At 45.0% G+C, this 14,970-nt stretch overlaps 2 protein-coding genes across 2 annotated transcripts; both read left to right on the top strand.

The window, feature by feature from the left end:
* Positions 1–3,501: 3,501 nt before the first annotated feature.
* Positions 3,502–12,562, top strand: mkrn1 (makorin, ring finger protein, 1). The gene is made up of 8 exons (XM_067254741.1): positions 3,502–3,596; positions 4,406–4,537; positions 8,571–8,794; positions 9,353–9,576; positions 10,022–10,236; positions 10,557–10,667; positions 10,941–11,085; positions 11,274–12,562. Exons 1-8 carry the CDS (start codon positions 3,520–3,522, stop codon positions 11,484–11,486), a joined length of 1,341 nt encoding a protein of 446 aa, XP_067110842.1. The 5' UTR covers positions 3,502–3,519; the 3' UTR covers positions 11,487–12,562.
* Positions 12,563–12,849: 287 nt separating this feature from the next.
* On the top strand, positions 12,850–14,043 carry tmem121b (transmembrane protein 121B). Its single transcript, XM_067255006.1, has one exon. The coding sequence runs from the start codon at positions 12,850–12,852 to the stop codon at positions 14,041–14,043; it is 1,194 nt and encodes a 397-aa protein (XP_067111107.1).
* Positions 14,044–14,970: the final 927 nt, after the last annotated feature.

The following is a 14,970-nucleotide window of genomic DNA, read 5'->3' as shown; positions in this document are numbered from 1 at the left end:
CCACCTCAAAACAATACTGGTGACGTCAATTCGTGTTGAAGGATCATATTCAGTACAGTATTCTTGGCGTTAATTCTTGGCGTTAATTCTTGGCGTTAATTCTTGGCGTGATACAGTTATTTTCTGGCGCTGTGAGTTGAAAGGAGGAGACAGAACTTGACGGATATTTGATGTATTTGGGAGAATCTCTTCAAAGCAGCAGTGATCATTGTGATTCTGTTGGGTTTTTTCCCGTCTAGGCCTTCCAGCCACTTCGCAAGCATGACTGCAGATCCAGTGATGAGGATAACCTGAGGATAACCGATGACGTGACACTAACGTACAACTTCATCAAATTAGTGCGCCTTCACTCACAAGTATTTAAGGTTCACAGCCTTTTGGATGGATGCCAGCAAAACTGTGCCACAGCATAAGGCAGGCCTAATTACTGTCAGAAAGAGGAATGCTGATTCCCCAATGTTATTTGGTAGTATACTGTATACTATATATGACTTTATACAATCTTTCCTTCCCTAAAAAATGCCATGAAATCCCCAGGTCCCACCTTTGTGGAACCTCAAGTTGTGTCTCCATGGATGACTGTGTTTATTTGGTCTCCAGGTGTGTGGACTGTCTGTCCTGACAGGTGAGAGTGACGAAGGTGCAGACATTCAACAACAGGAATGGTGGATAATTATCAGCCTAATGTTGTCTACAGGTCAGTTTTACTTGTGGGGGCTATCACTCATCATTACTGATGGTTTTGCCTGTCTCTTTGTCGTGTTTGTTTTTCCAGAGACCCGGATTAATGATGAGAAATCGTCCATCCGTTTCAGGCAAATTAATAGTTCGAAGCACTAAGCCCGTTTTTAAGTCATGTTTGCCCTGCCTTTGACTGGCCAGGGCCTGTCCGTGATATCTACTGTCAAGTTTTCTTCAGTGTCCGTCCTGTCTGTGCTCACATCTACAGCCAGCAAATACGTTTTTTTTTCAACTCAGTGTTTGCAGGAGACCAAGTGCGAGGCCGCTATAAAGCAAAGGAACATGCAAACATTTGGTCTGCTACATGCACAACTGTGTAAAATCGCTGAAACAAATACAGTTCAATGTTCCAACAGGAGAGAAGGAATCCTCCATCAGTACACAGATGAAGATGCAACGTCTGGGGATTGATGGGCCAGTGAATTAGGAACCCCCAGATCAGCTCTACACTTTACATTTCTGTAGTCAAAATACCAGATATGAGCCAAGCAGGGCCTATACATACTAAGTGAAGGGTCTGTTCTTTCCCTCCTTGCTTGTCCTTACCATCAGGGTAAGGACAAGCAAGCTACTGCAGGGTAGCTTTAAGGCTTGCTGTGTTCAGTAACTAAGAGGAGTACATAGACCGGTCTGTGTTTTTGTAACATAAGAAAAAAGACCCACATGAGATGTTTCTGCTAGAGGCTTGGAGATTTCACCCATATTTTCCAGCATATTTATTCCCCGGCTTTAACGATGGGAAAGGGTTGAGATAAGCAGACCTCCTATGGTGGGTATATCGTTTCAATACCTAAGGTGTTTACACACATGAAGTAGTCCTCATAAGCTACTTCCTAATTTGAACTCTTGAGATGCCTTTGAGTAAGAAAGTGGCCCATGGTTTAGTAATGCTCACCAGTGATCCAACTAGCCTTACTACATCCCCATGTCTGTCTGCACCCTAGTCCCTTTTAATGAGGTCTTTGATCCTCTTCACCTTAGAGAGCCAGACCTGCTAAATCTGTTTCCATGTTCATTGTGTATTTGCATGTGTGTGTGTGTGTGTGTCGTATAGATAGAGAGAGGGGGGCGGGGGGGGGGGGGGGGGGGGGGGGAGTTTATTCATCTAAACTTCCACTGCACTTCACCATCCAAACTAGGAAAGCAAACATTCCCAACTCTGGACATCATCCGTTTTTTCCCCTTTCCCCTGTATTGATCCTCTGCAAACAAAAGCCAACCCGCCTCTTAGATGAAACACATCTGTGATGAGGCGGCAGCACTTACATAGATTACCAAACAGAAATGACTATGTGTCACACAGCAGGCATAGTGCTCATGTTCTCCATGGAGGAACGCATGACAAAACATACAGTAAATGTTCAGTCACTAAGGATACCAAAGCAGAGTGCAAAGAAGCAGAGCGGGGAAGTGATGACAGCAGGAACAATATAACACACTGTTTTGAGGAAACGCACCAAAACATAGGTGGCCTGGATATTAAGTTCTCTCTTCCGAACACAATGTTTGAATATAATTCCCATGCTGGAAATGTTTCTACAGCCTACAGTAGACACTCACAACTATTTACATGAGGAACAAAAAGCAGAAAAAAGGAACTCTGAAAAAATCCAGTCATGGTATTTGTACATTCCTTGTGCATTACTTTAATAGGTACCTTCTGTGGTACCCCTTGTTCAAGCCTGGGTTTATTTACCATGTTTTATTTAACCATACCAATCTACCAATCTACCAATTTACCCACCCACCCAGTGTTTGTACACTTTTGTTCTTGCAATAAAAAAAATAAAAAGTAAACTTCATATAACTAAACGTGCTATTGCATTTTTACATCTGAATGGGCTTTCTACTTTAAACGTGACACACTTTCATGTCTCTATTGAAAACTCAATTTCAGGTCATCTAAAAGCTACAATTGTAGCTAACCTCATCACAGGAGTTTAGTGTCCTCTTGTGGTGATACGTGCTCCAACTTTCCTACCATCACTTTCCACTCAATTTTTTAAAATCCAATTCGATATAAAGTAATGCAACACATGTTCACACTGCCAAATCAGTGTAGTAAATTTAGTTGGCTCTGTTTTGTTAGGAACTGTTTTTTTTATTGTTTTAAAGTTGTTTAAAAGGTGAACACACGCTCACAGCCCAGTAATGTGACATCCATTTTCCGGACCCCTCAAACTTTTATTTTGTGTGCATTTTTTTTTTACATTTTCAATAAAACCCTACATACAGCTGCATTATTCAAATGATAAAAAATAAAAATAAAGCCCCCACCCATCACCATCTGCAACCCACCCTATCCCTCCCACCCCTTCCTCTTAGCCAGCCCTGGTTGGCCCCTTAGGTCCAGATCTTTGCAAAGATTGATTGTGCATTGAGATGTTTGTCCGTCCAAGGCTTACAGGAGTACATCTGATACATTAAAATGTTAAATGTTCAAGAATCATTGTAAAGTTATCAATTCAAAGAAAAAAACTTTCCTGCTATTCTGCCTACGCGGGTGTCTCATAATCCTTCATCACAAAGGAAAAGAATGGAAATGGAAAAGGGTTTTACGACTGATATTCTGCTAAATTCTGTCTTTAATTACAATTTCTTGACCTCAGGCAATTGAGGTTTTTCATTGGCTTGTTTCAGTGTTCTATCGTGTCCCCTAGTGCTGAGTGTGTGCGCTGCATTTTAGAGCACTAGAAGTGCTGAGTTTCCAAAAATCCCTGATTCGAAGCCTGGCTTTCCGGAAGATCCGGGTGCTGGGTTTTCAACATATAAACAGCAATGGCGGAGGCAGCAGCAGCAGCATCTACAGCGGCTCCAGCAATAACAGGAGGCTGGACAAAACACGTAACTTGCAGGTAAGACAAGACACGTAGAAAACAGCTGTTACATGGTCATTTATGTTTTCGAGCGAGCAATATCACAATATTGCGGGATCGGATGTTTGTTAGTGACTGACATACGTCGTCTTTTGTGCTGTTTGTTGCGAGCTTGGCTGTCTTGTTTGTTATGGTTCACCATTCCGATAGCAAACTGGTTCGTCGGGGCAAGCAGCTTGCTAGCGAATTGGCTATAAAATAATTTCATCACAACAGGATAAGTTTAAGTAGCTGGTTTAAGTAAACACTGACTAAGCAACGTCCACGATGATTGCAAAAGAACCCCCCTCCATAGCTTGAGATCTACCAATGCTACAAACGGCAACGGACTCTAAAATCGAAACAAAAACAATTCTTACGTTGATATAAGTTCATCTTGTAGCTCAAGCTAAAGGCTAGTCGCTAGCGGTGTAAGCGGACATAATTAAGAATCCCAACTCTTATTTGATCAAATGATTTGCTACTTGACAGCCTAACAACCACAGGCAGATTCATTCTCATTACACTGTTCCTTTTGTTGGACGGCAGACGTAAAAGAAAAAACGTTGGCCTATATTTGGCAGCAGGTTCTGCGGAAATGCACATTTGTGCACTGGGTAACACGAATAAGAAGAAATGATGAGACCTCACAGTCGATCATATGGCTAGATGTCATGATTGTCCTAGGAAGAACTTTTTGAACTAGTTTATTTGACTAATTTTGTGATTATGATGTATAAGCTAGTTCATATGTAGTTTACATGTAAACTTTCAGAAAGCAGTACAGCACGTTTCCTTTTGTTTTCCAGGTATTTCATGCATGGGCTTTGCAAAGAAGGAGACAATTGTCGATACTCCCATGACCTCACCAGCAGCAAACCAGCAGCCATGATTTGCAAGTTCTTTCAGAAAGGAAACTGTGTATTTGGGGACCGTTGCAGGTAAACAATAAGCATGATGCATGTTAGTTCAATAGACTGGTGCTCTGTGTAGGGAAAGGATTGCGGGGAAACATTGAAATTTGGTCGATCCGGTTCAGTTACTGAGTTTGTATGGAGCCCAGTAGCAAAGGAAGTTTCATGGACCATCCATGAAAGAGTAACTGGGTTAAGTTTCTACCCAGATGTTGTAAATTTAGCAGGCGTAAACCTACTCATGATCAACTGGCTTGAGTCCACCTGTTGTGCCATTAAGCAAGGCACTTGACACCTATAACCTGTACCCTCACCCTGTGTTGTGAGCATTGAAAAAGAGCTGCTAGCGTAACAAAATGGGGGGTCTTCCACAATGACCACTTGAAATGTGCGTCCTCTATTGCTCCCGTTATTAATTTTCTTCTGCTTTATATCAGCGACTGCACATGCTTAGCTGGACATGGCAACTGTGTTTACCGAGCTTCTGAGAATAGTTGTGGAATGCACTTCCAACGGATTTGACACGAGAGCAGAAGCGTTCAAATTTCAACATGTTGTTCTTGTTGTGCTGGATGCTACTGACCGGTCGTCATGGCCCTGGTACTAGTTGACCCGCCACTACAAACACTCCTCCGATAACCACAAATGTCACACTGGCTGTGGAATTGCCTTGAAAATATGTTACCGTGGAAACATTCTCAAAACCACTTTCCCTGGCAGCTGCTGCTCTGCTGCTTGAGTGTCGGCTACAGGGTTGCTTCACCATGAATATCAAATGATGTTTGCTATCTGTTATCAGTTGGGAAAGATTACACTGAGCTCTGTTTTCCTCAAACAAACATTCAGCCTTGGCCGGAGAAATGTCATTGTGGTGTGTCTAGACTGTCAGTTGAACCAGACGTCAGCCAGCCAGCCAGCCACTGCAGACGGCGTCTGCCTCGTATGTCTGCGTTCAAGAGCATCCCCATAGTTACCGCTGCTCCCAGGTTGAATGCAAACAGAAATGCCTTTGTTAGCGGGGGCATGTCTGATAACTCTGCTTGACAAGTCAACTCATGGAGTTTGCCTCGACGGATGTGACTCCGGGTTGAGAGTTGAGACTGTCCCCTACTGTGTGTTTTCGACTTGTTGTTGGTTTGGAAGCATTCCTCTGGGTCCATACGATGGAGATGCAGAGTGGAGGGTGTCCTCATTCTTCCCAGGATCCGTGGGGGCTCCCCTGCTTCTGTTTAGGAGGCCAGAGAATGGGCCCCTCAGTGGGGGCTTTCATTATGTATAAATTCCGCTGGGGCTGAAGCTATTGTAGCGCCCTCTCACTCCCATCTCTTCCTCTCTCTCTCCCCCACACGCTCTCTCTCCCTCTCTCTGTGTCTGTCTCACACTTTTTCTGAATCCCCCAGGGCAGACAAAGTGCACTGCAGCCTGCATGGCAATTGCATAACCCTGTGTGTGTGCCCCCCCCCCCCTCCTCTCTCTGACACTGCTGCTGGGTTCACTCAGTTCATTTTTCCATTCTGCTGCAGTGAGCTCCTCTGTCATTTATTTATGCATATCCCAAGCCCCCCACTCCCCGCCCCCCCTTATTACCCACAGCCCTCTTAAGCCCAATGCTTGAATGGGTTTCTTAGGGCCAGAGTGGCTTCCAATGGGCCTGGGAATGCGTGGGGTAGACGAAGGCAGTCGGGAGAAAGATAAGAGGGCATTTCATCCATTGGTATGGCATCGAGCGCTGGCTGTCAGCGAGGATTAGTCATCCTAAGTTGTAGCCATGGACGTGGTCTCGATCTTCCCCCACAAGGACGTATGAGCAGTCTGCGCTACGAGAATATTGCTATAATATCATGAATCCAACTATATCTAGTAGGGCATCCATAGCTTTGTTTTAATGGTCTGGAGAGCTACTTTTATATAGCCCATTTCCTCAGGGTAAGACTTGGGCTAGGTCAACCAGACTGTTCACCACTAAGCCCTAAGGTGGCCAGTTTAAAACACTGCATAGACCCAGACTATGGTCCTGTTCACACCTGGCATTACCATGGGGACTCACTGAGAATCAGAATCGTGTTTAATTGCCAAGTAAGTGGTCACAAACAAGGAATTTACTTTGGTGGGCAGGTATTGAGATCTGATTTCTCAGACCGCATTCGGAGGTGGCAGCATATGGCTACATTGTTTTAGCGGTGTGTTTGTGAACTTCGTCGTGAGCCATCTGCTCAACTGATGTCCTCTGCTTCAGGGAAACTGATTTGTGCACCAACGGCAGCCAATGTGAAAATGCACCAACAGTCTGCATTGTTTGGTTTGGATTTCTTCCTCTCAATTTCTGGCAGGCTGGGTACTTTCAACCTCCCGCCAGCTATGGAAGACAACACGTTTGGTCTTTGCAAACGGAAATGCACACATAGAGCGGGGAAGTGAGATTCGATTTCAAGTGGTCACTGGACGTGCATTCTGATGCCAGGTGTGAACTGTTAGAGCTATCCACTTGTGATCAGATAAACCAAGACACATGGAAATGCCAGGTGGGAACAGGGCCTAACGTAACGTACAAAACTGGGAGTAGTATAGGCTGGAATGACAATGAAGTGTTATGTACTTATCGACACATAATTAGAGGAGAATAAATTATCTAGGCCTACATCTCCTCAACACATGCTAAACAGGCTTTGTTTCGTTGCCATGGGAACTCCAGTCCAATATGTTGGAATTCACTCTCGTCACAATCCAAGATGTCATAAGGGAAGTTACTGAAACAGTGCGCACTCTCTCACATCAGAGTTTGACTCAATTACAGTAATTATAATATTACATTAATATTAATGTAAGCCTTTTCTTCCTATTCAACTTTGTTTCTCCAAAATATTTAATTACTAACAACTTGATGTGTAGGCCAAACCTGTTATTTGAGTTCCCTTGCATCTTAAGCCAAACCTAATTTGTAGCATCAAGTGAATGGGCTTTGTGCTCAGTGGTTGGTTGAGGCCATTGAGTTAAGGTCCTTGATCTAGCTGGGCTATGTAGAGGTGTGAGGCCACTGGGCTGAGTAAGGTCCTAGATCTAGCTGGGCTATGTAGAGGTGTGAGGCCACTGGGCTGAGTAAGGTCCTTGATCTAGCTGGGCTATGTAGAGGTGTGAGGCCACTGAAGAACAACCGTGTCTTTATTTGGAAGAACAAATTACGTTTGGCAGCCCACTCCCTCCCCTTAGTATCTTTTTGGTTTCACTTACAAAAATTCCAGAATAACTTTAAACACAGCACATACGATTTTACAGTTGCCTTGCACTTAAAAAAAAAAAATATGTAATGAGACAAATATTTATCTTACGTGGATATTATGGGTGTGGTGAATGAGTTGGCACTGTGGTGACAGAGCACACTTGGCTTTTTTTGACTTGGGCTGTTTCAGACTGTTTCTGATTTGAATATGTGGAAAGTGTATTGAGAGGGCCAACCCTCTAAAGGATCTACCATATGTTATTCTGTTCCTGTTCTTGCACATGCACATTAATATTCATGAATAGAATAACGGCAGCTCCTCTGGGAGTGTCTTGAAACGGGGCTTTTGTTGCTATATTGTGCTATAGGCCGATGTACAATGTGAAACAATAATCTTCTTAACTTCATACTGTGAATTTTTGCACATCCTTTATGGCTCTTCATTTATTTGTCGTGTTAACTTTATAGTATTTTATTGTATTCTTTATTAGAATGTTTGTTTTTTTGGTATCTTATTGTACTTTTTCTTCTTTCTTTTTACATTTCAGAACTTGTTTTATCAATGATGCTTACCAAAGAAAATTCCTTGCATGTTGAAACTTATTTGGCAATAAACCGGATTCTGATTATAAAATGGGCGTTCATTCTAGGGGAACTATAAAATTGTGCCTAGCTGTCAAGTTTTATGGAAACATTTGTGTCTTCTGAAAACTATAACATAATAATAATAATAATAATATGAATGTGGAAAAATTGAAACCAGTCACGTGAACTTTGAACTCGAAGAATGACCTTACATGAGCCCTACTGTAGCTGTTTGACCGGTTGTCCGTCCCCCTCTAGGTTTGAACACTCCAAACCATCCAAGCAGGACGACCTGCAGGGTCCCTCGCCGCTGATGCCGCTGTCCTCCGCCGCGGCCCCGCCTCCCCTCGCCAGCGCTCCGGACCCGCTGCCCGGCGGGCCAGGGGGTGCGGCCGACGACCCAGAGAATCAGCCCGGCTCAGGAGCTGTGGACTGGGTCAACGCCGCTGAGTTTGTGCCAGGGCAGCCCTACTGTGGACGGGGTGAGTGAGCAGAGCCGCCGGAATGCAGAGAGATATGCCAGTGCCCTGTGCCAAATGGGGGCATATTTCCGAGTTGGAATATTATTTACTACGTGTCATTCTGAGCCAGGCCCTCCGTTTGACTAGCCAATGGGTCGACTCCAAATCGACCATTCAGCTATTAGTGAGGATATTCGATGTTAAATGAAGATTAACGAACATAAAAACATGGGCTTCCTGCCAAATACAGTTGGCCCCCTGACACAGTGCTGTTCCTTGGCCCATGCTGCCCTGGTTTGTATGAAGCAGACACCACTTTCCGCCGCCACCCCCGGCGCGACCAAATCAGCAGAGAGATTGGTATGGTGGCGTCCCCGCTCTTTCTGGGCCTTAGCCAAAGTCCTCCTCCAGCCTCGCACTCACACAAAAACGGGTGCCTGTCGGGCCGGCTACAGAGGAGGGAACGGAATCTTGCTGCCGGGGCGGGGAACATTAGCCCCTCTAAGTTTCTCTTCTGGTTTCTTTCCAGAAGTGGGGTAAAACAATGTGTCTGAGCTCTGTGTGCGTGTCTCTCCACAGCGGACCCTGTGAGCGTGGAGGGCCCCGACCCCGTCATCGAGCAGCCGGACAAGGAGCCGCCGGGCGACGACAAGGAGCTGGGGAAGCAGCTGTGTCCGTACGCCGCCGTGGGAGAGTGCCGCTACGGCCTCAACTGTGCCTACCTCCACGGAGATGTGTGCGACATGTGCGGCCTGCAGGTGCTCCACCCCACCGACAGCGCTCAGCGGTCAGAGCACACCAAGGTACCCCCTGTGCCCCCTGCCACAGTACCAACATTCCCAGACACTAGGGCCGATTGCAATACAAACACATCTGTAAGGTCAGCGGGTTTTAAGTTGCAATAGTTTTATTCATTTAAGAGACGCTTTTATCCAAAGCGATATACAAGTAGAACGTGTACAGCAGGATGTGTATAGTTTTTTATCAGTATGTTGGCGGTTAGAGTCAAGGAACAGTCTGTATTCTACCAGGCACAATGGAAAGAAAATTGCTCAACTACAGTGCAATTGGCTTCAACGTCTAATTAACCCCAAACAAAGTATTTGTTTCTGCTGTAGAATAGCAATATGAAATTCCAAAGGCTGGCATGAAATGACTTGCCTGTTTCGAGGTGGTAAAGTGTTTTGTGGTTCATAGATTTTTCTAGCGATTTCACAGACTTTCTCCCTCCCTCTGTCTCTCTCTCAGGCCTGCATCGAAGCCCATGAGAAGGACATGGAGATCTCCTTTGCCGTCCAGCGCAGCAAGGACATGATGTGCGGAGTGTGCATGGAGGTGGTGTTTGAGAAGACCAACCCCAGCGAGCGGCGTTTCGGAATCCTCTCCAACTGCTGCCACTGCTACTGCCTCAAGTGCATCCGCAAATGGCGGAGTGCCAAGCAGTTTGAAAGCAAAATTATCAAGTGAGGCACTGGGGGGGAGGGGTGGCACAAGCCTCGAGGGGAGATGGGGGACGCTGGTGTTTGGACATTGGTGGTGTGTACTGTGAGAGGGACTAGTTCTATGTCGAGTGTCTGTTTTCGTTGTGCCCCTGTGCTTTGAAATATGTGTGTTGGCAGAAAACCGCACCTCTGGACTTCCTTCCTTCTTTCCTGGTGGTTGCCAAGACCTTTTAACTGTCGGCTCATATTAGTGCTGAACGTAATCTCTGCTGAGCCCCAGGCTCGCACAGACGTTTGTGACCATCTCATCTGGAACTCTCGGTGTCTTCCTGTCTTCCCAGGTCGTGCCCAGAATGCCGGATCACGTCCAATTTCGTCATTCCGAGCGAATACTGGGTGGAGGACAAGGAGGACAAGCAGAAACTCATTCAGAAGTACAAGGATGGCATGGGGTACGGCATAATTCCATTTGTCCTTTCCGGTCAATGCAAATTGTACAAGCCTGAACGATATGCTCTCGCTCAGGCAGTCTCTAAATAGGATCTACCTTGGATTGATAGAATTCTACTCAGACCTGCATCAATCGCTGATGTCCTGAGCCTCCCAATCAATGTCCATGTTCGTTTGCTTCCATTGAACATCAGGGCCTGAGTCCAGCCTGCTGAATGCTAACTTATTTTTGTTCTTACCCCCCCACCCTCTCCTCCCCCTTCCAATGGCTCCAGGAGCAAGGCGTGTCGATATTTCGACGAGGGTCGCGGGACCTGTCCGTTCGGCTCCAACTGCTTCTACAAGCACGCCTTCCCCGATGGGCGTCTGGAGGAGCCCCAGCCCCAGAGACGACAAGCAGGCTCCAACGGCAGGAACCGGGTAAGGAGCAACCAAACACGGAGGGGCACAGGGACCCAGTCAAAAGCCAATACACTGCAGAAATTGGCGGCCTTGAAGTGAATTCTTACATTCTCGTAAATTCTGTTCGAAGGGTGCTTGGTCAACAACTAGGCAATTTCTATGTCTGAAGTGTTTTCTTTTTTTTGTTTGTTTCTTTTCAACTCCAGAGCTCAAGACGAACGCCCCTGTGGGACCTGTTTGACGAGCGCGAGAGCACCGACTCGTTTGACAACGACGACGAGGAGATGGTGACGTTCGAGCTGAGCGAGATGCTCCTCATGCTCCTGGCGGCGGGCACCGACGACGAGGTCACGGACTCAGAGGACGAATGGGACTTGTTTCACGAGGAGCTGGACGACATCTACGAGATTTACCTATAGCACCGCCTGCCCCTCAATAAGCCCTCCCCACGCCCCTTCTCCTCTCCCCTTTTCCCCACCTATACTAGACACTAGAATGGACTGTCTCGTGTGAGTGATAGACAGTAGCTTTTTTTTTCCTGTGTTGTGGCAGTGCCTTTCAGCAGGCCATTCATAAATGAACGAAATAAAAGGTAAAAAAAGATATAAAAAAGACAAAACAATTGTACAAAGAGATTGGTGCGCTCGTGCTAAACATTTTCTAGTAACCTGTCCTTGTGAATCTACCCTTGTCCAGTTGATGTACAAAGGATAAAAAACTAAAAACGTAACAAAAAATACAACAAAATGAGAAGTAACAAAAAGAAGTGATAACAATATTTAAATCGCCAATAAACTTCTTGAGTTTATTTGTGGGTGTGGGGTTGACTTGTTTATCATTTACCCAGGTGTTGTTTCTTTCTTGATTTGGAGATTCTTGAAGGATGCCCCATCTTAATACAGCTCCACGTACTGTAGGTGGGTGACCTTTTTTGCAGTGGTTCTGGAACAATCCTCTTCTCATGCACTGATTTGAATTGGGAGAGGACAACACTCCACTTCCTATATTCATGCACAAACGCACTCTTAATGTTCACGGTCGCCAATCTGTTTCCCTCTCACACGGGAAGGAATGACAGTGAATAACTTTTTATCTCTAAAATAGTTTTCTTTTTTATGGGCCCATGTGCACATTTCTCGCCGTCCTGAATCACACCCATTCAGGAACACCTGTGGTAGCTAATGACAAGTCCTTCTCTGGAACCAAGCTTAAGTGACACTTGTGATTTTGGAATCTCATAAACAGCACAGACTTAAAATGCAGAAAATAATGAGGCTGAATGTTTGAGTACCTGTCTATGAAATGTTAATATTTCTTTGTTTGCTTCAAGTAATGCAAATTAAGCCATGCTGGCAGATGCCCATACACAACCTCCAGACAGCTGGTCACTTCTTATGGAACTCCATCGGAATGCATATGTTTATACTGAAATGTGTGTTTTCTATGGTCCACAGCCATTCATCATAACTTGAAAATAAAGTTTATTATCAAAGCTTTTAGGTTTCTGGGCGTTCTTGTGGGGGGCAGGATGTAAACAAAAACATTAGCCTACTGCTTCCTCGTATAGCCTGTACATATATTTTATGTTCATTTATATTAAGCATCCACTACCAATATATCTTCCTCTTATTATTCCTAGAACCTTTTATTCTGTGTAAGACGTCTAGTGTGTAATCCATTCCGTCGACAAAATCCATGTCTGGATTTGCGCTTGCCCTATCGCTCTACACCTAAAAGCATCCATCACAAAAAAAAACAGAAAGGAGGCGAACGTGCAATACAATGATTGCAGAAATTGTTAACGACAATCCCAAGGCCAACTGTCCCCAACCCGAAGCAGAGATCTGCCCCGAATCACCCGTCTCTTCGACTCTGGAAAACAGGCAGCTATTTATCACAAGCGGCTCTTCCAGGAGGGATACACAGACGTCCTCTGGAAGCATCAACCCAGAAGAGAGCAGTATCAAACCCTTGGTATCTTCAGCAGCTGCAACCACTATTTACAGTATGACATCGGGAGAATTCATGCAGACCGCTCCCATGTTCGTGCAGAAATCCAAGAGGAACATCTTGTACAAGATCCTGTGCTTTCTTATCCTCATCTTCCAGGGCGGAATCCTGGACTTCTACCTCATTATATTCACAGATCTCTACTGGTGCTCATGGATAGCCACGGACCTAGTGGTGATTTCGGGCTGGGGTATATTCTTCATGAAGAACGCCAGAAGCAAACGAGAACGGGCTTGTGGTTTCCACCAGAAGAGCTCCATATTCGGTTGCAACCTTGGGGAGTTCACCTACGCCTACTTAGCTTGGCTTATTTACGTTATCGCCTGCACCCCTAAAGTGGTGCTCATTTTGGAGATGTCGATCCTGGACCTCATCACGCTCAAAGTTCCGTTTGGGGTCACTGGTTTTAAGATTATAATGCTTCTCTCAGCGCCTCTGCTATACTGCCTTATCAATTCCATCATCGAGGACCTTAACGGGGCGACGCGACACCACTCCCAAAGCTGCTTCGTGAGCACCTGCCTGGATCTCATTGACAGCTTCACCTTAGTAGAGATGCTACTTAAGAACGAGATACCTACAGTCTACCTAAAGTACACGGTTATTTCAGTCTATTTCATAGCCTTGGTCGTTCCAGTCATGTGGCTGTACGAGCTGACGGCCTCTGAGATGCGCTGTCGCTGGATTTGGGCCAGGTTCTTTGCTGGTGTGCTGGTCAACGCGCCCTTGTTGGTGGTCAGATGTTTTCAAGTCTATGTTTACAAAATGCCCGTATCGGTTTTTATGTTCAAGAATATGTTCCTCCTGGGCTGCAAGTGCCTGGAGCTGATTGAACAATGCGTAGCAATGAGAGGCGTCAGGAGGTTCAATGGAAGCAACCCGGCGCAATTCTCGCACTGCGTCTCCGAAAATGACATGTGTCCCCATGGCTATGTCAATACTTTGGCTGTCACCACTCAGTCGTAGATCTGTCATTTTCTCGTGCGTGGGGGGATCTGTACCTGCATCCGTGGCAGGATTTTGATGGACAGGTGTCAACAACAGCCTTACAGACTCACTCAAATAGGTTAGTCAACAGGTGCTACAGTCAAAGCCGAGTAATTATGCACCCGAACACCTACAATGGACATTTCAAGATACTTATTTAGCGATTGTTCGTCAATATGCGATGTTCTTGTGAAGTTGTGGTTGTTTGTTGTCTGGGAACATAAATAATTGACATGGACTTAAAATAGGAGTCACTTTATAAGATATATATATATAGAGAGAGACTGAGAGAGAGAAAGAGAGAGAGAGACGAACTGATCCTGTCATCCTCAAGATACTATAAGTGCAAGATCAGAATAAGTATTTTAAAATTGATAACCTGGATATGTTATAATTCTAAACATAATATGGTGTTTTATATCGATTCAAATATTGGATTCTAGTGTGTGGTAACTCCCAGTACTGTTTCCAACACAATGATATTAGGCTTGTACCATGTTCCTGGAGAGCTACCATCCAGACTGTTTTCACTTCAACCTCAATTTAGCACACCTGATTCTACTAATTAGCTGGATGATGAGCAGAATGAGGATACATTATTTGCAGCTGAAATGAAAACCTACAGGATGGTAGCTCTCCAGGACCAGAGTTGGAGGCCCCTGGGCTAGTGGAACATGTGCGTAATTTAATATGCGTAATTTGAATGCTTATAGGCTATTGAAGAGGTCATGTTATGTTTTCTACACTGAAATTAAGTTGTTGATGTTACTCATGAATATGGTGTGTAGTTTCCTCTTAAGAAATCTCTAGAAGTTAATGTTAGTCTACCTTGTAACAGTATAGATGACCTTGAGATAGGCCAAGAGGTCGAGTCTATCTAGAGATAACACGAACACGAAAAGTATT

Source organism: Osmerus mordax, chromosome 17 (assembly GCF_038355195.1).
Source record: "Osmerus mordax isolate fOsmMor3 chromosome 17, fOsmMor3.pri, whole genome shotgun sequence".
NCBI classification, from domain to species: Eukaryota; Metazoa; Chordata; class Actinopteri; order Osmeriformes; family Osmeridae; genus Osmerus; species Osmerus mordax.
This window is presented reverse-complemented; position numbering and strand designations above follow the sequence as displayed.